The 23,222-nt window shown below is 41.7% G+C and overlaps 2 protein-coding genes across 15 annotated transcripts in view; one reads left to right on the top strand and one right to left on the bottom strand.

The window, feature by feature from the left end:
• MTRR (5-methyltetrahydrofolate-homocysteine methyltransferase reductase) overlaps positions 1–23,222 on the top strand; it is a 58,704-nt gene that overhangs the window by 9,451 nt on the left and 26,031 nt on the right. For 5 of the 11 annotated variants that reach the window (XM_036310336.1, XM_036310337.1, XM_036310338.1 and 2 more), the window contains exons 1-3: positions 14,404–14,601; positions 19,083–19,236; positions 20,119–20,236. In XM_036310336.1, coding sequence (XP_036166229.1) covers positions 14,419–14,601; positions 19,083–19,236; positions 20,119–20,236 — 455 coding nt within the window. In that variant the 5' untranslated portion in view covers positions 14,404–14,418. Of the gene's footprint in view, positions 1–14,403; positions 14,602–14,632; positions 14,834–14,872; positions 16,046–16,658; positions 17,447–19,082; positions 19,237–20,118; positions 20,237–23,222 lie in introns of those variants that run through there. The other 6 variants (XM_036310330.1, XM_036310334.1, XM_036310332.1 and 3 more) reach the window with 6 other exon arrangements.
• Positions 6,328–14,407, bottom strand: FASTKD3 (FAST kinase domains 3). Of its 4 annotated transcripts, XM_036310339.1 has the most exons (7): positions 14,334–14,407; positions 11,826–13,296; positions 10,750–10,835; positions 9,407–9,581; positions 8,195–8,264; positions 7,678–7,792; positions 6,328–6,666 (listed from the first exon to the last, which is right to left on the bottom strand). In XM_036310339.1, the coding sequence occupies exons 2-7, from the start codon at positions 13,264–13,266 to the stop codon at positions 6,568–6,570; spliced, it is 1,986 nt and encodes a 661-aa protein (XP_036166232.1). In that variant the 5' UTR covers positions 13,267–13,296; positions 14,334–14,407; the 3' UTR covers positions 6,328–6,567. The 4 variants fall into 4 exon arrangements, 2 of the variants coding, with proteins under 2 accessions (XP_036166232.1, XP_036166233.1); XM_036310340.1 differs by lacking the exon at positions 7,678–7,792; XR_004967677.1 differs by lacking the exon at positions 7,678–7,792 and having other exon boundaries at positions 6,589–6,666; positions 8,195–8,377.

Raw genomic sequence — 23,222 nt, 5'->3', positions numbered from 1 at the left:
GAGCCTTTATGATTAGTCACTTTAAGCATCAAAGTTATGAATCAAGATATATAAATGTAATTTAATTTTGGTTCACCTTGTTGATTTGGAATAAAAATGAACTTGATTTTATATGATGCCTAAAATGATAATTCCCCAATACTAACAACTTCAGCAGTGAGCACCCTGCAGGCACCGGGGTTCCTTAGAGGGGGTGACCCAGCATGGGGAACTTAGGTCTGGAACAAGAAATGGTAAGATGAGCCTGGAACATCTTGTTCCGCCAAGAAATTTTTTTAAATTTATGTGATGAGGTGAAAAGGATGAACGGGCCCATCTGAAAGGTATCCCATTTAAGCATAAAAAAGACAGGGGTACTGGGTTGAAACACATCAAATATATAACATTTCATGAGTTAATAAATATCCTAAGGAAATAAAATGACCAGAGCACCAACTGTTTATTCTATAAATTAATACACGGTAGAAAAGATGTATCTTTTTTGTGTGTAAACATTATATTAGGGTATACAAGTAGTTGATAGGAGAAAGTTCTTTATAGATAAATGTAATGAAAGTAGAAGGATTGATAGAATTAGGAAATAACTTCTTAATTAGAAATAATGATTGAGGCAACAATCATCAACTGATGCTAAAACCATTAGGTGGAAGGCTGATGGGGCTATAGAGTGGATGGATCATGCATGTAATACAGCACCCACGGATCAAACTTAGTGACTAGCACTAAGAGGGGACAACCAGACATTAGTGTATGATGCAAAGCAAATACACAGCACCTCCTCCAAAGCATGCTTGTCAAAAGAAAGAAGGAAAGAAAGAAGAAAGAGAAAGAAATTAAGCTGAATCTAAGCAAGCCTCTGGATCTACCTTTTAGTTTAACAGGAATTACAGAAGGTAGAGGAACAAGTTATATAACACCACCAAATCAAACTGTGGGACATTTTACAGGGCAATCTGTCTAATTTCTTCAAAAGGAAGAGACAGGAAAACTTGGTGAGGGTGAGGTGCATTTACAGCAGAAAAGACTCAAAACTTAAGTGGGATAACAGCTAAAAGTAATATGTGCATTTTGTTTGGATCCTGACTCAAACAAACCCACAGTTAAAAAATTATTTTTGAGATAGCATGGGGAACTTAGGATGTAGACTAGATATTTAGGATAAAAGTGTATGATAGCTTAGATTTTTCAACAAGCATTCCAACATAAAAAGGAAAAGAATTGAAACATGATTCGAAAATTTCAGTAATTTTTCATGCCAAGTAAAAGGACTCCCATGGATTCATGATACTATTGTTTCTCCTCTTATATGTGTTGGGAGTTTTTCATAATCAAAGTGACGGTAGAGTTATTAAGAGGTATTGTTTCTTACAAACAACAGAACCAAAAATATCAGTTCCAAGCCACAAATAATGTGCACTGTATGCTAGAGACTGTGGGAGGGTTTGAGAGATAGTTGTTTGTTTGTTCTGAGATGGGATTACAAGTGTATTAAGGCAAACTTTCTTATGATGGAGCCCAGCAGGTGAAGAATGCCAACAAAAAGTTAGGCATATTCACTGTTGAGGCAAAAGAGAGGGGTCAATAGAGAAACCAAGAGACAGCCAACCAAGCAGATGGGGAGACTAGTGGAATGGGGAGAAATTGAATGAACTAGGTTGGAGAGATGCACAGCAGAGCAAGATTGTGTGTAAAAGGGTTAATGTTAGCCTGGCCTGAGAAGCCAACTCTGGACCCTGTGGGATGGTGTATCCAAAACCTTCTTCTATGAAGCTGTGCATCAGGTTGGAAATTGAGGCTACTTCTCCGTGTAAAAATGGCCCATGTGGCTCAGATCCTGTGTAGGTAATAGAGGGATGACCCTTACTTATTGACCCTTCCTTATTCCTTATTTTTATTTCAGTCTACCACACTTATTATTTTAAATATTTACACTGATCATTGAATTGCCCTCAGGTGTAATGAGTCTATTCTACTGTAATCATATAGCTATTTGATAAAAAGACTGAAAAGTTAGGCTCCTGGGAATCTTTTTAAAATCCTGATTTCTGGGCCTCATCCTTCTGGTGATTCCCAGGTAATTCTAATGTGCAGTCAATGTTGAGAACCACTGCCCTAGGAGTTGTAACCAGCGAGTGAGTCCTGTTCCTTCTTATAGAGCATACCTGACATGCACACTCACCACAAGTTGTAATGTTTAGTTGAGAATGAAACGCAACACATGCACCAATGATAACGGCCCACTAGCCTTACTGAGCATTTACTGTTTCCCAGGTACTGGCCAAGGATTTACAAAGTGTGTCTCATTTCACGCTTCTACACTAAGTGTTTAGACTCTGAACGGGTCTGGGTATATTTCCATCTTGGGGAAATCTCACCCTTTTGAGGCTAATTCACTTCCTTTACCACAGAGACCCAATAGCCCATCCCTGCATTTGTACACAAAGTCTTCCAGTATGGGTAGCTTTCTAGAGGGAACTGTTTTCTTATTTTCCAAGAAGTCTGTTAAATATGCTGAATTCTGCTCCTTCCTATTCTTTTCCCCATTGAACAGATAGATGTTTACCAACTCTCCATAATCACCTAGGCATAGAAAGATTCGGAAGGTAGGATCCTAGTCAAGGAACTCCCGCTCCATCAGGCATCTCTTCATCTCAGCACACCACTGACCCTCTCCTGTCTAGGCCTAGTTCAGGCAGAAGAGAAGTGTCTCTGCACCCTTCCACGGCTCCTGCTTCCTCCCTCCGCGCGCCTGCCTCTCTCACACACACACTGTTCACGTCCTAACCTTTGCTGCCCCCTAGTGGCAGGCCTGAAGAATAAATATCACTGTGCTTCGGGATACATATCCCTGCTTCAAGGGTTTTGCTTGCAAGTAAAACAATTTTTTTCACCAATTTTTCGTTCTCTGATTTACTTGTCTTTGCTTTTACTCTTGAATACTACAGCAAGGTTAAACCTTATTTGAAAGCATAATGTATGGTATCATGAGCTATAAGACTGGATATGTAATTTTTTAAAATATGTTTTTATTGATTTTAGAGAGAGAGGAAGAGGGGAGAGAGAGAAAAAAAACATCCATCAGCTGCCTCCTGCACACTCCCTAGTGGGGATCAAGTCCACAATTCAGGCATGTGCCCTGACTGGAATCAAACCAGCAACCTCTCAGTGCATGGGAAAACAACCAACTGAGCCACAGTGGCCAGAGCGGGATATGAAATTTCAACAAGCACAAAATCACATCACTTTTGCTGGGATAGGTAGACATTAAAATTCAGTAACATGACAATTCAGCTTATAAGGACTTGGCTTTATAATATGACAGACCTTGATAAACTCAAGCCAATGGGGAAAATCAGCAACCTTATTTATTAGCCTAAATTATTATTTATAATATATACACATGCACAGGATGAAAATTTGTTTTAAATCAAACACTGCCAATAAGGTCTCACCTCCTTTCCTATGACTGGCCTGTGTGCTTTGCACTGAGTGCTCTGGCCACTGATGCCTGAAATGCTCTTCCCCCACATGGACCCTCCCTGCTTCCTTCTGGAATTCAGCTCGCCAATATTACCAAGAAGCCTCCCTCACTCCCCAGGCAGGCCTGGCCTTCTGCATTCCCAGAGTCTTGCTCATGCTTCAGGAGTGCCTGCTGGCTCATCACTGTCATCATCTGCTCACTTATTTACCTCCCCCAACTCCTAACCCCTCAAGGCAGGGCTCTCATCTGTTTCCCTCTGGAGCTCCAGCAGTTACTGGGCGCCCAGCACTGTCGGGGCTTAGTGAATGTTTGTTGAATGAACAAAGGAAGTGAGTAGGGGAGCGCCCAAAGGAGCAAAGGCTCAACAGAGGATGTAATGGGAAGTGCAGAGGAAGGAGTATCTGAGTCCAATTAGATCAACCAGTAAAAAGGTCATGATGGATGAGAGGGAATTAGATAAATTGAAAAGGTGGAAGAACATATTAGGCTGTGCTTTCCTTCTTATCATTTACAGAAGAGGCCTGGTGCACGACATTTGTGCACTGGAGGCTGGCGGGGGGTGGGAGGGTGGGGGCCTCAGCCCGGCCTGTGCCCTCTCGCAGTCCAGGACACCTTGGGGGATGTCCAACTGCTGGTGCTCCCTGTGGGGAGTGGGCCTAAGCCGGCAGTTGGACATCCCCCGAGGGGTCCTTAGTATTGCCGCAGAGGCAGGAGAGGCCTTGAGCCCATGTGCCCAGCTTCTGGCTGAGCGGCGCTCCCACTGTGGGAGTGCACTGACCACCAGGGGGCAGCTCCTGCATTGAGCATCTGCCCCCTTGTGGTCAGTGCATGTCATAGTGACTGGTCATTCCACCTTTTGGTTGATTTGCATATTAGGGTTTTATTATATAGGATAATTTATAACAGACTGTGATTACCTCTGTTTTAGTTAAGGCTCTGCCCCCTTTTTAAACTGTAAGGTGTTTACTTCAAGGTTCAGGGTTGTATCATACCCAAGGATGAGCTTAGTCACGAGGGGAGAGGCAGTGCAGTGAGATTGGCCTAGGAAGGGAGTGACAAGGTCACATGGGTGCACAGACACATCAGAATCCACAGCACCTCTGTCCTGCTCAATCTCCATTTGCTTCCATGTCTCCTTCCTGCTCTACGTTCAAAGGCATCAACTTTAAAGAATGATCTTAGAGCTTATCTTGTCTCCACTTGCTATTCTGAAGATAAACTGACTCAAAAGGGAAAAGTGAAGTATATGGCATGATGGGGTGAAAATTCAGATCAATTAAACTAGCTAACATAGACTGTGCTTATTTTATGCTAGCTTTCTAAGGGTTTTATATTTATTAACTTAATTTTCATTTCAACCTGTTACCAGTTAAATTGTGTCCCCCTCCCCCATCCCCCAAAAAAGGCTATATTGAAGTCCTAACCCCTACTACCTGTAAATGTGACCTTATCTGGACATAGGGTCTTTGCAGATTTAATCGAGATGAGGTCTTTAGGGTGGGTTCTAATCTTATAAAACTGGTAAGACACAGACACACACACACACACACACACACACACACACACACACACGGAAGACAGCCATGTGAACATGGAGGCAAAAATTGGAGTGATGCTGCCACAAACCAAGGAATGCCTGAGGCCACCAAAGCTGAAAGGAAACCTTTGGTTTAAGGCAGCGATTCTCAACCTGTGGGCCGCGACCCCTTTGGCGTCGAACATCCCTTTCACAGGGGTCGCCTAAGACCATCCTGCATATCAGATATTTACATTATGATTCATAACAGTAGCAACATTACAGTTATGAAGTAGCAACGAAAATAATGTTATGGTTGGGTCACAACATGAGGAACTGTATTTAAAGGGCCAGAAGGTTGAGAACCACTGGTTCAAGGAACCCTTTGGAGCAGCAGTCGCCAACTAGTGGTCCGCAGACAGCTGGTGGTCCGTGAGGTGCAAAAGGTTGGCGACCGCTGCTGTAGAGGCTTCGAGGGCACATGGCCCTGTAGACACCTTGATTATGGACGTCCAGTCCCCAGAACTCTGAGGAAATAAATTTGAGTTGTTTCAAGCCACCCATTTGTGGTACTTGGTTGCGGCAGTTCTGGAAACTATTCACAACCCCCTTATTTATGAGCACCCCTGAGGAAACAGGCTCAAGGTCACTCCCTTAGCAAGTGGTGAAGCTAGAACTCTTAGCCACTAAAGTATGTTGCTTCTCAAGACCAGCTTTAAATCTCACTCACCACTTGTGAGGCATGAAATGCTAGGCCGGACAGTCATCCTCTCTGAGCCGGTCCACGCACCCGTGAAAGGGGAGGAGCACCTCAGTCACACAGCCCTTAGACTCACACAATGCTGTGCTCCAGTGCTCCACACAGGCTCAGCACAGTGAGTGAGAAGAGAGACGCTGTCTCCTTGCTCAAGGATGAAGAACTAACTGGTGGAAGAACCTGTGTCCAACTCCAGATTTGTAGGAGGCCTGCCTCCTCCCCAAAACCCTATCTAACCCTAATTAAGTTTTTTCAAGTCTTTAAGCCTTAATTTTTTTAAAAAGATAAAAGCTCCCATATTAATATATTTTCTTACTAGCTAAAGGGTTATTTCTGCATAATTCTATAATTATATTTATATTCAAAGGACTCTATTCTATTTTTCTCTCCTCCTCCTCCTTACCATATATCATTTCCTCTAAGAAAATATAAAAGGACAAGGGAGATAAAATTTTTTTCCTTACATTTTTTAGAAGAGGAAACTAAGGTCTCTAAAGAGCATATTTTCAGTTAGCAGATAGCTATTACAAGGCAGAAGATTTAATAATAACAATTTATTCATTACATACTTTATTATACTTGATTAATTCTGTTTATTGTGTAAAAGTATGATAATTATATTAAATTAAAATTTATTTTAAATTTATCACCAGTAATTATATACATGGTATAAGCAAAACTACAGACCATTTCCAGATCATCAGTCCATAAAGAAAGGGCTATTTCACAAATGATATTCTTTTTCTTATACTGAGTCCCATGAAAACACAAGTTCTTTCACGATATGAGTTCTGAAGCCAGTATTTCTTCTCCTTACCAACAAATGCCAGCATTTTGAGAAAATAGTTTCCTTTGTAAATATTCCACCAATTCAAGTTTTGATTTTAGAGTTTCAATATCATAATAGGGGATCTGTAAAGGGAGGAAAATAAAATTTGTCATAATCCTTCACAATCTGAAACTCCCTTGGTTTATTTGGTTACTTGTTCCTCACCCTCCTCCACAGCAGAATGTAAGCTCCTGCAGGGCAAAGACCACACTAGCTTATTCATCCTGTAGCCCCAGTGCCTACAACAGCACCTAGGTTCAGGAAATACAAAGCAGAGCGTGCAAAGAAAATTTGGGCTCTGGTATTGTCAGATTAGAGTGAAAGGTGGACTTGACCTGGGAGCTGATGAATGACCACAGATACCCAGAGTGGGAGGCCAGTGTGGTGGTGGAAGCAGCTGGACAAAGGGAGAAAGGCCAGAGAGAATGGAGGGGGCTTGAGGGAAGGGGAGCAGCCCCCGAGCTCAGAGCAGAGCGCCTGGCTGCCAGCTCGGGGCTGCTCCCAGAGCAGAGGGCCTGGGACGTTGAGACGCCCAGGAGCTTTGACTTTATCACCTAAGCAATAAGCAATAAACATAAAGGCTCTGAACACACACTGGCACAATTAATTTTAGGAAAATTAATCTGAGAATGTAGAAAAAATAGAGTGGAAAAGAGTAACCAGACAGGAAAGAGAGGGCAGACTGGTGGACAGCTTGAAGAGTTGTGGAAGCTCCATGCCCACTTACTGTGGCTCCTCACATGAGACCTTCTGCCGTGATTTATGATGTAAATACAAGTAAGGCCTTAAACCCTAAGTGGTGATGAGGATACTGGTTTTAATGGGCTATCTTGTCCACTTTTATTCATAAAATCAGGTGGGAATTAAAACAGACATTCCAATAATTTTGTAATTGAATACACAATAAAATACACAGATGATGTATTATAGAACTGCACATTTAAAACCTATAATTTTATTAACCAATGCCCCCCCAATAAATTCAATAAAATAAAATGCTCTGGACTTTAATATAAGTGGGCTGGCAGACCACTTAGTAACCTGGAAAAAGCAAATTTAAAGTAGACATTGCTTTGGGGGGAACGCAAGCATACCTGAACGACCTGATAACCAAGTAAGCGTAGGTGTCTTTGTTTAATAGCTTCCTTTCCCAGCAAGTGTTTGCTATTCAAACAAAATCTTTTTGGACCATCAATACACAGTGCTACCCTGAAAAATCAGAGAGAGAGAGAGTCAATTTTTAGTTTTATTCATTTCAAACGGGCCATAGTTTGCCCATGGCTGCTCTATCCACTGAGCCAAACCCGTTAGGGCGAGAGAGTCAATTTTTAAAACAACCCAAAATACTTACATATTTTTAGTTACCAGAATTTATTTGGGATTTGCTTATTCCTATTTGCCAGTACTAGTTTCAAGTAAATAAAGAGTGTATTATCCTTTAATCTGTTAAGAAAACACTCAATTGAAGTTCATATAATGTTACAAATATTTTCCAAAACTGGTATGCTGCAAAGTAGTGTTTTAATTTCCAGAATGTTTATTTTTTTCACTTTCTTAGAAGACAATCATTGTTTATCCTCAGCAAGTAACATTAACGACAAGTTTTCTTACCTTTTATGTACGTCTTCATGAAATGTAAATGGTAATACAAATCCTTCTTCATCTAATTTAATTTCAACATCTGGTGAGAGAAGAAAGGAAAAATCCTTCGTGTGATACCCTCACAAACACTATCTTCCTTTCCTCCTCGTCTGTTTGAATTCTTCCACACTGCATTTACCAACTGGCTGAGGGCTGCAAAGTAATGACCACACCAGACAATGTTGAGATTGTTTAACTTAACCGGGTCTATAATCAACCAAGTCAGCCTGAAACTAAGAACGCTCAACTACACAAAAACAAGGAGTGGGTTCTCCGGTTATCTGGGGGACAACAAGAGTCACTCACACAACTGACTCCTTCAACCCAGTGACGAAAATCCTTTAAATTAAGCTATACACAGTGAACCTTTCTTCACTGGAGCGCCCAGAGCCACCAGGATAGTAAAGCATCCTGCACCCGGACATGTGGTCCCAGAGCATGGACAGACTCCCCTTCCTTCCCACTGATGCTCTGCCATTCCTTTTCTAAAAGGAGCCCGTACTGGAGGAGAGTGAGATGTGACCACCTGGAGCCAGTAAAACACTGTCCTCTTTGAGCTGATTTTCTTTTAGACATTCATCTTTACAAATGTGTAAGGGCAGAAGGACTTGTCTCTGGTCAGTGCTGTCCAACAGAACTTTCATGGTGATGGAAACATTTGTACCTCTGTTGTCCAATATGGCAGCCGTGAGCTACCTGTGGCTACCTAACACTTGAAAGTGTGGTTAATATGACTGAGGAACTGAACTTTGAATTTTTTAAAATTTTAATTATTTTAAATGTAAGTGGCCATATGTACTAGTGGCTACTCTACTGGACAGCACTGGCCTAGAGTACAGCAGCAGCTAACGATTACTGAGCACTTACTGTATTACTTGCATTATTTCATGTAATCCTTAAACAAGTTTAAGAAGTCACTATTCTCCCATTTTACAGAAAGCACCAAGCAGAAAAGGTAAAAACTCTGCCCAAAGACAGTCTGCTACTATGTGGCTAACACGTGGTGACTCAACCCCAGGCAGTCTTGACTTAGCCCTACTGCACACCCTTGTTCCACTTCGTCTTTAGGGAAGGGCAAGTCTATTTTGTATTTCCAGACCTTCTATGGCTACTAAGTTGCAAATATTCCAAATGAGAATGAAGGCTGAAAGTTAGTAAACAATAAAACCCCCTATTACTCACCTATTGTGTAATAATATGGTGTTAAGACTTTTGAAGCAAAATATGATCTTGCTCCCAAAAGGTCAATCAATCCAAACATCACATGTTTATAAAGATGAAAATCCACAGGCGTCTCCAGGGAGCAGCACGGAGTAAGAAATGATCTCACTTGATATTTAGGAAGAAGTTTTGGACCCTACAAATTGTATATGCAAATATGAGAAAGAAAAATAAGATATAAAACCAACCAGATAATAAAAACTTAGTAGCCCTAGCCAGTGGATATAGTGTCAGCCTGTGGACTGAAGGGTCCCAGGTTTGATTCTGATCAAGGGCACATGCCCAGGTTGTGGGCTCGATCCCCAATAGGGGGCGTGTAGGAGGCAGCCAATCAATGATTCTCATCATTAATGTTTCTAGCTCTTTCTCCCTCCCCCTTCCTTTCTGAAATCAATAAAAATATGTTTAAAAAATATAAATAAAAATAAAAATTTAGTAAAACATTGATATTAGCTTATGAGTGATGAAATATTTTTAAGCAGGATAGGAAACCTAGAAGCCATAAAAGATGGGATATATTTGACTATAGAAAGCTTAAAAATTTCTATTCAGCAAGGAGGCATCATAAACATTAAATTAAAAACCTAAGAATTAAAACCAGAAGAAAATATGTACAACACAAACAATAGCTAAAATCTGTTTTACAATGACTCCTATGGGGAAAAAAATAAGCCCATAGAAATAGGAGTTAGAGGGTAGAAAGGCAATTCACAGCAAATGTAAATGACCAATAAACATTTAAAGATATGCTCAACTTCCTTATTGCTCATTAAAATATAATTTAAAAATGTGATACTGTTTTTCAGAGTCAAATGAAAAATTAAAGGGACTAATGTCACAATACAATAGAAGTGGGGGGGGGGATGTGGCTACCCCCACACTGCGGAGTACCTGATGGGACACACAAACTCCACCTCCACCGAACTCCATCAGATGACAGCCTGCACTTAAAAATGTACCCCAGATGATTTAGGATGTGTTCAGTCCAGAGCCACACTGCTGTGGGGCTAACACCCTCAGCATGGCTCTCTGAGTACTATTAATCTAACCCTGCAGCATCTTCCAAGAAATCTTACACACCAGGAAATGGGTCCTTCACGGACAAGAAAACAGGAGTGGGGTTGATTTATCAAAGAATAGGCTATCTGGTGACCACTAACTCCAAGTGAATGGAAGTTCTAGTTGTTAATGAGATTGAGACAGATCAAAAGAGAAAGAACTAAACAAAAATGTTAGATGGTAGGGGAAAGGGAACAAAAGAAAACTGCCCCCATAGAGAAATAAAGCACAGCTCATGCTTTTACCTTATAGAAAGGGCATTCGAGGATCGAGGTTAACAAAAGCTGGGTTAGTTGTGCTAGGCTCAGTCTGTCCAAATATGATTCCTCGCCTGAAATAAAAAGCATCTTAGTCATAGTTAAATTTGAATTTTGATATATGTAATGAGAGAAAATAATATTAAGAGTTAAAAGAATATTAAGACTATAAAATATTCATTTGTTCACTCTTAAATGACACTATGAAAAGAACATGTTGGAATTAATTATGCCTTTATGCCTTCTTGCTTGCCATCAATGCAATCTCATTTTAACTTCCAAGAATTGAAGCTCCTAACTAGAGAATATATAATTAAGAGGGACCAAATGTTAGTCGAATTAATGGAAGTTCTTGGAAATTGAGATTGTTGACATATCTGGTGCCCTTCAATTAAGATACTATTGTCTCTCAAAAAAAAAAAAAGAAAAAAAAAAGAGTTCTACAGTTCTCTTTCACAAAGATTCAAACATGTTGCTGTGACTTTACCAGTTCCATCACCGCAGCCCCCTAAGAATACTGTTTCTCAGCTAGGGCAGCAGTCTGTTTACCCGAAACTGTTCTCTCTTTCAATGCAATGTTCTAGCATGCTTTAATTCTGCATTTACACTGCTATCTACAACTTCAGATGTCCTCTTTAGTTTATCCTCCTAGGTAATAAAAGGCTAATATGCAAATTGACTGAAGACTGGTCGCTATGGCATGCACTGACCACCAGGGGGCAGACACTCAATGCAGGAACTGCCTGTTGGTGGTCGGTGTGCTCCCACAGGGGGAGCACCACTCAGCCAGAAGCCAGGCTCACAGCTGGTAAATGCAGCAGTGGTAGCGGGAGCCTCTCCCACCTCCAAGGCAGTTGGACATCCCCCAGACTGCGAGAGAGTGCAGGCCAGGTTGAGGGAGAAACCCCTCCCCCCCCCCACATGAATTTTGTGCACCGGGCCTCTAGTTATGAAATTTTAAAAAAAGGTAAAGCATTGCTCAATGTAAAAGCTACATGTGACTTGAAAACTCCATTAAGTTCAGAGGTTATTTTTTCCACTTGCAGAAGTTATAACCAACTCACCTTGCAGCTTTTGAAGAAAATAAGGACTGAATATTTTTCCCATAAAGTTGACTGGATGGCATTCAATAAGCGAACATGAATGGAGAAGTTTCAATAGTGTTTTGGGAGGAAAAGAGTTGAAATGAGTGTATAACATATCTTCTAGCTTTCTAAATAAAGCAGAGGCATTTGGTGGCAAATAATTGAGTTTTCCAAATGGTTCAATCAACTCAGAAATCTGACTAGGGGAAAATTTTTCAGAATGGCAAACAAAAGTTTCTGCCACTGCATTCAAGATGGGTTTTGAAAGGATCTGTTTCCTGCTGCAGTACTCCATGACTTTGCTGACAACCTCAGGGTCCAAAGTGAGACACAGAGACACGACATGCTGCTCCAGGGCTGTTATAAAAAATCGGTCATGGTGCCCAAAGTATATGAAAGCCTCTAAGACTTTTCCAAGCTCTTTATTAGTGAAATGAGGGATATGTCTCACAACATATTTACCCAATTTTATAACCAGAGGAAGTGCCTGAGTTTGATCGAGAACCACCAGGGCAGTGAGCATTTGGCTTATTGATTTAGCACTCAGGGTGTAAACTATTGACAGAGAAAAGCTGTTTATCTTATTTAGAAATGTCTGGTGTTGGTCCACTTTTTCAGTACATGCCTGCAGTATCCTATAAAGGGCCACAATATCCTCGGGGGTAAAATCTTCCAATTTTTCACCTTGCAGTTGATATATAATCAGGTCTAGGGTCGCACAACCTGGACCTTGTAGTTTGAGCAGACTTTCCGCAAGAACACAAAGGCTGTGGATTTCCAGGCTGCCCGTTTTGACACGATGTTGGCATTCTGCCACCAGGTTCAGTAACAAGCTACTCTGGGGATCCACAGACAACAGAGTCAGGGCTTGCAACGCAGTCACCAAACCGGTGTTTGACAGATTTGAGGGTTCCTGTTCAAACTGAACACATAAAGCTTGAAAGACGGGATTTTCTATTACTTCCTTTGGCAGCTTTTCATCACTATCTTTTTCTCCCACTTCACAAATCCGCTGTAAGGCTCCTGCTGCCATCGTATCAGGCAAAGTTTGCAGTGTGCTTATGAAACTTAGCACTTCTTCTGGTGAAGCGCAGTTGTTCAGTCTCCTGTAAAAGAGCTGTTCGTCCATGTTTTTGAGATTTTGTTCAAAACTGTCCCAATCATGTACTTGAGGGAACACTGGCTCACCAACTGGATGAAGGTCATTTCCGTTTTCTGAATGGAACTTTTTACAACAGGCATGATGGAACCTGACCCTGAAAGGCCCAGGTTGTAGTGAACAGAAGAACCATGGGTACAGATGTCCCTTGACTGCCTCGTGAACATGATGTACAGGTTGATTTTTCAGAGCACCCAGAGCTCCATTTATCCGAAAATCAGATAAATGACAAAGATTCCTCCGCAAGGTAATTAAAGCCATGCCATCAGATTCTCAACTCTTGACTTATAACTAAATATAGGAATAAAAAACATGGTCAAATATATTGAGAACATGCCTCACTCAACATCAATACTTATGGAACTAAGGATGAGTACCCCAAATAAGTGATTAATAAACATGTCCCAGCAAAACATAAGTACTAGAGCAGAGCCGCTTAGAAAATTGGCTGGCATCTAATGATGATAATCACTACCATTTGCCTGGTACTATTGTGCTTTCCCTGTACTAAATTAATGCTCTTGACAGCACAATAAATTAAGCACTTTTATCATCATTTCACAGATGAGGAAACTTAAAGCACAAAGAAGTAATTTTATCCAGTTTACACAGCTAGTGAGTGGCAAAGCTGGGATGGATTCAAAGTCCAAACACACGTCCTATCAATTGGTGGATGGAAGGAACGGCGTCCGGTTAAATATGTTTTTCATCAAAGCTGGGAATCCACGCATGCGGAGGGCCCACCACAATTAAGTTTTGGGGAGTCAAAAGTTATACCGGATTTTCCAATCCACGAGGGGTGGGAGGGGGGCAGGGTGTTGGTGCCCCTAATGCCGGCATTGTTCAAAGATAAAAAAAAAAAAAGCAACGGGTCAAGTGGCCAAAATTCCTATAGGTCAACGTAAAGCAAAGATTTTTTAAAAGGTGCACAAAGCTCCCGAGGTGTTCGTTTCCCCTGGTAGCTAGAATGAGGAAGAATACGGTCTAGGCTGGCAAACGGCAAACAAGCAAGTGAATAAAAAAGGTACAGACATGCAAGTCAATAAGGGGAGAAGGTGGGCGGCCAGTCCAGACCTAAACACCCCGCTGTGAGATTTAAGAGAACGGATGTGCAGGGCAAGAGGGGACGTCCCGGGCGCCCCGTCCTCTAGGAATGAAAGGACCCCAGAGCCTGGCGCCCCAAACCCGGCGTCCCTGGGACCTGCGCTGAAGCACCGGCCGGGCGCGGCGGCCTGAGAGGGCTGGGCCGGCCAGTGCAGCACCGGAGCCTAAGCAACGACACGGGCCGGGCCGTAAAAACGGAGCCCTACCCCCGCACGGACACCTACCGAGCTCAGCCCGCTGGAGTCCCGAGCAGCTCTCGCCGGTCGGCCTTTACTTCCCACGCCTTGGAGGAACCGAGCTATCTGGCGCATGCGCGGGGGACAGAAAGCCACACCCCCCAGCCCGGCGCACTGTGATTGGCCCAGCTCCGTCCGAGCTCTCCATTTGTATTGGTTTGGACGCGGAGCGCTCGCCGCGACTGTGTGCGCAGGCGCTGGAGCAAGGACTGCGGAACCACGCTCTCCCCGGGCGTCCCCGGCTGGGCCCTCGCAGGTGAGTACTCTGTGCTCGCTGCACCCCTGTTTGGGCCACACACCCAGCACTGGCCACTGGGGAGGCGGTTCCGGGTCGGCGAGGGTACCGGCTTCCGCGCCCCGGCGTTTCAACCCTGACCGGGAAGGGCGCGCGCTGGTCGATCCGAACTCGGCCTGCGCCGGGGCCGGGCGGTCTCCCCGCGTGTGCACCGGCGGAGCTGGCCCCGCAGGTGGCTGTGGACCCCTGTTGGGTCGGTATCTTTGTCCTGAACGCTTTTCTAGGCAGTATTAAAGGGCACAGTGGGGGCGCGATGGGGACTTGGGAATGTTGGGAGCGTGGACCTGGCTGGCCGGGCTGTCCTGCTCCACCGCTTCTCCGCCTGACCTTGCTCTGCGTGTGCCGGGGAGCCGCCTCTGAGAAATGCGGGGACCCGTTTAAGATGGTTGTCGCACGAAGAGCTTCTGTTTGTTCTTTGAAGCGCCTACCCCTGTGCGCGGCCCCTGGGAAGGGTTGCAGGTGGTCAGCTGTCATAAGAAGCGTGGCGTCCTGTCACTTTCTCGGTTCTCAGTGAGCCCTAAATGTGCGGCGTCCTCGTATGTACGCATTTACACGCCTGCCTTCATTCCGTAAATTTACGGAGCACCCGCCGTGCGCCAGGCGTGTTCTGTTCCCTAAGCATATTCCGTGGTCATTAACAGGTTCCCTAACACAGTTCTTTTATTTTTTAATTTCGTTGTTGCTTAATTTGTCCTAAGATGTAACTGGCCCGAGGAGCATAAAACTGTTGGTGGTTCATTCGCCAAAAAGATTGTGATTTGGGTTTCAGTTTAACTTGTTCCGTACTAATCGACAGTGTCCCCGCTGTAGAGACCGAGTAAGTATGAGGAGAAGTCTGTGAGGGTCCTTTATTTTATTGCTGGTTTCTCTTCAGGAAAGACGTGAACTAGTAAAACGATCGACTGGATTAGAAATATTGGTCTTCCATCAATCCATAGTTAAGTGCAGATACACATGCACTTACCTATATTTGATGTTGAATTAAGTAATAAAACAGTATTTGATTAAGTTCATTACTAGTTTATTTAGCAGTAGGAGCCGAGGCTCCTACAATTTTTTTTATAATTCTTTATTGTTGAAAGTATAACATGTCCCCCTTTCCCCCCCCCCCCATTGACCCCCTCCAGCCCACACTCATCCCCCCCACAGGCCTTCAGGCCCCTATTGTCTGTGTCCATGGGTTATGCTTATATGCATACAAGGTTTTTGGTTGATTACCTCCCACCCACCTTCCCTCAGATTCTGTACTCTGTTCCATGATTCCATGTTTCCAGATCCACTCCGTTCATCCGATTATTTTGTTACTTAGATTCCACATATGAATGCAATCATGTGATGCTTGTCTTTGACTGACTTATTTCACTTAGCATGATACTCTCCAGGTCCCTCCATGCTGTCTCAAAGGGTAAGAGATTCTTCTTTTTTTACTGCTGCATAGTATTCCATTGTATAAATGTACCACAGCTTTTTCTTCTTCTTTTTTTTTTTATTGCTTAAAGTATTACAGAGAGTATTACATATGTCTCCTTTTTTTCCCCCGCCCTTGACAATCCCCTGGCCTCCCCTACCCTCCAGTGTCTTATGTCCATTGGTTATGCTTATATGCATGCATATAAGTCCTTCGGTTGATCTCTTACCCCCCTGCCCCCCCCCCCCCCCCGCCTGCCCTCCCACCCTCCCCTACCATAGCTTTTTTATCCACTCATCTACTGATGGGCACTTGGGCTCTTTCCAGATCTTAGCTGTGGTGAATTGTACTGCTATGAACATAGGGGTGCCTATATCCTTTCTGATTGGTGTTTCTGGTTTCTTAGGATATATTCCTAGAAGTGGGATCACTGGGTCAAATGGCAGTTCCATATTTAATTTTTTGAGGAAACTCCGTACTGTTTTCCATAGTGGCTGCACCAGTCTGCATTCCCACCAGCAGTGCACAAGGGTTCCCTTTTCTCCACATCCTCTCCAGCACTTGTCGTTTGTTGATTTGTTGATGGTAGCCATTCTGACAGGTGTGAGGTGATTCCTCGTTGTCATTTTAATTTGCATCTCTCTGATGATCAGTGACTTTGAGCGTTTTTTCACATATCCATTGGCCATCTGTATGTCCTCTTTGGAGAAGTGTCTATTTAGGCCCTCTGCCCATGACTCCTACAATTTTAATGCAAGTTTTACTTTTCCCTTTTTTAAAAGAGCAAGCAAAGAGGAATCTGATTAATTGGGCAGTGCTGTGTCTCAGCCACTGCTCAGGTGCTTTTTCTCAGTCTTTGTCAGTAGGCCTTTCTGTGGTGACCCCCACTGAGAGGGTGAGGGTGCCGAGGCACAGACCCCTCGGGAGGCTTGCCTGCGCTTCTGCCGTGTGAATGACTGACCCCGGATTGAAGCCCAAGTCATCTGAACCCAGAATGATTTCTGAGACGTGGAATTAGAGCTTCATTCCTCTGTTCTCCCTGGTTTGATATATTCTCTTTTTTATGACGCTTTGAGAATTAATGCTAACAAACAGATTCAGAGAAGTGTATTTCATATTTTGTGTGGGTATTGTTGGAATGTTTTTTGAAGACTATGAGGGAGAATTAATACCTGTAGTTTGTTACTACTTTATTTGAAAGAAAATCCTCTTTTCTCTTTTTCATTTTTTCAGTGTAACTATTCTAGCTAAAGCTTATGCCTGGAGGAGATGAGAAGGTTTTTGTTACTCTATGCTACACAGCAAGGACAGGCAAAGGCCATAGCAGAAGAAATATGTGAAAAGGCAGCTGCCCATGGATTTTCTGCAGATCTTCACTGCATCAGTGAATCAGATAAAGTAAGAGTTGTTATTCCTGCGGTTTTTACTGTTTTATGCTTTGAAGATATTTTGGTTGGCAGTGATGTTAAACAACAAAATAGGACTTTATCCTTTATCCTTTTCTCTTAAATACTCAGAAATTATTATTTTATCAAGAGTTTTAAGATTCCTACCAGCTTTTATTCTTTTTTTTACACTTAACTATCCATTTGAATTAGACTAAACTGTCTCAAAAACTGAAATAACTACTTAATCAACCAACATGGAAGCAGTAGTTTTTGCCTTGTTTATCTCATGGGATGGCTGTGAGAACAATGAGATATATGCGTTCGCGTGCATATGTGTGCTTTCCACCTCATGAATCCCAGGGCCCCATTTGTATTTCTCCAAAATAAAGACCTTGTCATTTGTATCAGAGTTCCTCCAAGTGAAGGGGTACTTAATTCTTTTGTGAAATAGAATTTAAAGCAGGAGTGTAAAGATCAGGAGAAGACTCCGCTTCCTTAGGTCAGGGACTACTTGTGCATTCAGTCCCTGCCATAGGATCCATAAGAACTTAACAGATCTGTGTTCTTACAGTTAGTTCTGTTGAGACCTCCAGATTTTACTGTTTTAAGTAATCCAGGTCGTAGCAACTAGCAGGGGCTTTCATACAAGCACAAGCTGAAGCCTTAGCCACTAAGCAGTCAAATTCAGTTCAGTACTTCAAAAACTGCCCTGCTGGTACACTCTCACTCAAGTTCACAACTTCCTCTGTTTTTTCCCACATGTCTAGTTCAAAAGAATTATAAACTCAGTTCAAGGAAGGGCCACGGTGACTCCTGATGTAGTCACTCACCTGATAGGGAGTGTCCTGGAAGACACCACCAGTGGGCAGGTTTTGTAATTCTGTAGTAACTTCAAAGTAAGTTTACATTATGGGTGCCACAGTCTGAATCTTACAAAAATACGGTCATCGTATAACTAATCCTGACTTGGCCCCTTGGGCCACCTCACCACCTAGGTCTGCAGCTATTTGAAAGTTAGGTGAGTAGTTAGTGTTTTTCAATACCAAGTCAGTAACATCTCCTCGGGTGAATGGTTTCTCCAGTTCTTGATCCAAGTTTAAACAGATAGCTCTCTACTTCCTAGATCATGTGAGTCCTTTTCAAGGTGAAGTTACTTTAACAGACTGTGTAGAGTGTAATACATAACTTGTGAAGTGCCCAGTGAGTATTGACTCTCCCATAAAATTTTAGCTCAGATTTTTATCTATTAAATCAGCATGAAAAGTAACGTGAATTCCTTTGAGCCAAACTAGATGCTATTTGTTAGCAGTAGAGCTCATCGAATCATACATAGAAGTGTAGTGCTCTTTTTGAAATATTTACATTTAGGTGAACATCAGAATGAAGAAGCTTGATTTTAAGACTTGGAAACACCGATGATCCCAATTTATCACTGCTAATGTTCTCAGCTCCCTGGGACCCTGATTGCCAAGTGCCCTGATAGTGAAGAGTAACAATTTGCCTTCCCAAGTTGAAAATGTTCTGCGTGCCTCTCTGTCCTTATGCCATAGGCATTACTGATGACAGGTTCAAGACAGGAAACTAAGCTGGTTGTAAGTCAAAACTGCACATAGCAGTAGAACTGACATGACATTCTTGTTTTGTAGTATGATCTGAAAACTGAAACAGCACCTCTTGTGGTGGTGGTTTCTACCACGGGCACTGGAGACCCACCTGACACAGCGCGCAAGTTCGTGAAGAAAATCCAGGACAAGACGCTGCCAGGTGATTTCTTTGCTCACCTGCGGTATGGGTTATTAGGTATGTACTATATTTTCTGCTCTGGCTGTGCTGTCATTACTGGCTTTAATTCTAGTATCTGAATGTATCTTTCTTTCCAAATGTTATAGTCTATCTTAGACTCATAAATGGATCCTATTTTTGTTGAGAAAATACATGGAAATGATTTAAAAAACTGAGAAATTTAAGCTTTTACTTTTAAATTTGCAACCAAGTCTGAACATGTTAGCCCATTTCCTTACCAGGAAACATAGAAACAGTTCTTAGTTTATCCAAGAGAAACGTAGCCAGTGATTGTTTACATTGTAGATGTACCTTGTATGCTCAAGGTTAGGGGTCAGTAAACCCTGTAAAGGCCCAGATGGGTATTTTAGGCTTTGCATGCAGGCCATGTGGTCTCCGTAACAGCTCCTCAACTCTGCTGTGGGAGCTTGAAAGCTGCCATTACAGAATGTGAACACATATATTTGACTGGATGCCAGTGAAACTATATTACCAAAAAAGAAAATGGTGTATTTTGCCCACAGGCTATAGGTTGCAGACCCCTGCAACAAATCAGAAAAGTCTGTAAATACAGAAATTATGTTTTTTAAACCTAATCCTTGTTTTAAGATTTCCGTATTTTTCACCCAATTCATAGAAAAAAGAATGTGAAAAAGATTTTCTGTTAATCAGTGGCCAAAAAGTATTTGTTGTTTCAATGTATCTGGTACTTTTACATTATAAAATAGAAGAAAATTATTTCATACTTAGTATTACTCAAAGAAAAAATAAGAAAATGTGAAGTTATGCATTATTTCTTCTCCATCACAAAGGGAATGAATGGAATTATTTGAAATATTTGCATATATCTTCTTTAAGTCTAAAGCTTATTGTACACTGATAACCTATTTGGGCTCTTAGGTCTGGGTGATTCAGAATACACGTACTTCTGTAATGGGGGGAAGGTGATTGACAAGCGGCTTCAGGAGCTTGGTGCCCGGCATTTCTATGACACTGGACATGCGGATGACTGTGTGGGGTAAGAGCAATGCACTCCTGTCATTTCCGGGAACCCCGTTTGTACATGACGAAAGGTAGCGAGTTTAAGTGCCTCATCCTTCTCAGTACCTGCTAATGGGTGAAATTACAAAAGGCGTCCCAGTACAGTTACCTTTATCTAAAATGTGTAGGGATTTGTAGAAATCGGCAATTTGTTTAGGAACTTTGATATCTTGTATGTGTACCTTTCTCTGACTGCACACGAAGAGTAACTCAGCAGGGCCTTCTTACGTGGAGGGTGACCAGCAGGCCATGCATCACTAATAGGGAATGTAGATCCGGGCCTTCACAGCAGGCTACATCCTTGTCACTCTCTCCCTTACATCTTAATGCCCACCAGAAATACAATTTTTATTTTCATTACTTTTATTTACTCTTGCTTTTACAACTCAGTATTCCACCCTATTGCCACCCTTTAAATCCTCTTAAAGCAGCCGTGGGCAAACTACGTTTGAAATGAATAAAACTAAAAAAAAAAAAGACCGTACCCTTTTATGTAATGATGTTTACTTTGAATTTATATTAGTTCACACAAACGCTCCATCCATGCTTTTGTTCCGGCCCTCCGGTCCAGTTTAAGAACCCATTGTGGCCCTCGAGTCAAAAAGTTTGCCCACCCCTGTCTTAAAGTGTATTCAAAGATCTGATAGATGTTGATTGTCCTACAACTTGTTCTGTCATTTAACCTTTAACTATTTTGGCCAGATAATAGCACACACACTTAATATTTTTCTATCAGGTGCATACATTAAATGAATTCTCACTAGATTTATATTTATGAATAATGACAGGTTCAGCCAATGTCTTGCTTTTTTGCATATTACAACCTTGTATGAGTGTGTTTGATACACTTTTATTCCCCTTAACTCCCCCTTCATGTCCATCACTGCCTGCAGCTGTGGTGCTGTGCCTGTAGCTGTGGTGCAGTGGATCTTCTCCATGTCCCAGTGCACATGTTCTTGATGGTGACAAAGTTCTACCACATTTTCTTGCATGTTACCTTTTAGTTTTGTCCCTTCATATTGGGCTTTCTTTCAGAATTTTGTTGATATTAAATGTTTATTGTCTTGTGTGAGCTGTTTAATTCCTAACTCCTTATATAGTTCTTTAGGCCTTTCATTGTGTCCATACTTTGCTTCTTTTCAAAGGCCTTTGGTTTCTCTATTCATTTATTGGGTCAGGCATTAAAAATTTTAAATCTATATTTCAGTTGCATGTCTTAAATTTTCAACCTAACTACCTTACTTGAATTTTCCCTTTTCTAAAATTAAAATATTTTCAAGAATATGCCTGTTTTAATGTAACACCACATTGAAGGAGTTAAGAATACAGATTGGAGGCCAAATACCTGGTTTAAATCCTTGATCCCTGACTTACTGACTAAAACCTTGGTCAGATCACTTAAGCTTTTTGTGCTTCTGTTTCTCCTTTGTAAAATCAGTAATGATGGCATATATTGTGTAAGGTTCTCTGGGGATCAAAAGAATTAATATAGGTTGTCCTCTTGGAACAGTGCCTGCCATGTAGTAAGCACTGGTGAACATTCGCTGTCTCTCTGATTATTGTCTTCATATTTCTGAGTTGTGAGACTGGTTTTTCAATGTAGCTGTCATTACTGAACCCATTATTTTATGTATTTGCTTTTCCAAAGGCTCATGAGGGTTAGATGTACTGTATAACCAAATTTTGAGCTATGTACTGTGTGAGCACCTAATGAATACAATGAAATTAGCAAGAGTCGTAATAATACAGAGTCTAAAATGTTATGAATTGGAATTTAATTGGTACCTCCTTTTGAGTTGTGATTAAAGATGACAGTAATGTTCTTTCCAAGTTCTTGACACAGTCGTTCTTATCTGTTCACTCATAACTTCTCTGTTCAGGGAATGTGTGGAATGTTATTGTGGAGTAACCACACTTACTTAGGAGTAAGTAGACCGACACATTTCAGATGTACTTGTGATCAGTTCCGCTTCCCTGAAGGATGATTGCTTTTTCCTCCTGTGTTCTGCCTCCCTGCAAATTTTACCAGAAAAATTGTTCAGAACTGATAGAGGATTTGAACAATTACTTAATCAAAAGTGTTAGCATTTGTTTGTGTAATTTCTTAGCACTATTTTAATATGTAGGAAAAAAAGATTAGTAAATTGGCTAGACAAAGAAAGATACTGCATTCAATTGATAAAATTATCATTTGTACATTAGGGTAAACTTGTATTTTGGTTAAGTTCTGTTAGCCACATCAAAATTTAGCATGCTGGTTTAAAATTAAAACTTTTTTAAAATAAAGATTACCAACTCTATTTTAGGAAATTTATTAAGAGGAAAAACATTCAATTACTACTACTAAAATATCTTCATTTCTGTTCTTTAACTTTTATACATGCTCATATTTTTTACAGCTCAGTGCTAATGAACTAAGAATAATATTCTGCTTTTTAACTTAGGCATCCATCATTAATTCTTGTATCCTGAATAGTCTTCCTACTGTTTTTCACAGTTGCCTAAAATTCTGTGGAATTAAAAAAATATATTATTTTTAAAATATATTTTATTGATTTTTTATAGAGAGGAAGGGAAAGGGATAGAGAGTTAGAAACATCGGTCAGCTGCCTCCTGCACACCCCCTACTGGGGATGTGCCCGCAACCAAGGTACATGCCCTTGACCGGAATCGAACCTGGGACCCTTCAGTCCGCAGGCCAACGCTCTATCCACTGAGCCAAACCGGTAAGGGCTTATTTTTATTTTTTATTGATTTCAGAGAGAAAATGGGAGAGAGGTAGAAACATCAATGTGAGAGAGAACCATTGGTTACCTCCTGCACGCACCCCAACTGGGGATCAAACCCAAACCCTGGGTATGTGCCCTGACCTAGAATTGAATCTGCCACCCTTTTGGTGTACGGGAAGACACTCCAACCAACTGAGCCACACCAGCTAGGGCAATTCTAATGTATTTAAATGG

This window comes from Myotis myotis, unplaced genomic scaffold (genome assembly GCF_014108235.1).
Source record: "Myotis myotis isolate mMyoMyo1 unplaced genomic scaffold, mMyoMyo1.p scaffold_m19_p_5, whole genome shotgun sequence".
In the NCBI taxonomy this organism is placed as follows: domain Eukaryota; kingdom Metazoa; phylum Chordata; class Mammalia; order Chiroptera; family Vespertilionidae; genus Myotis; species Myotis myotis.
Note: the sequence above shows the minus strand (reverse complement) of the source record. Positions and strands in the feature narration are given on the sequence as shown.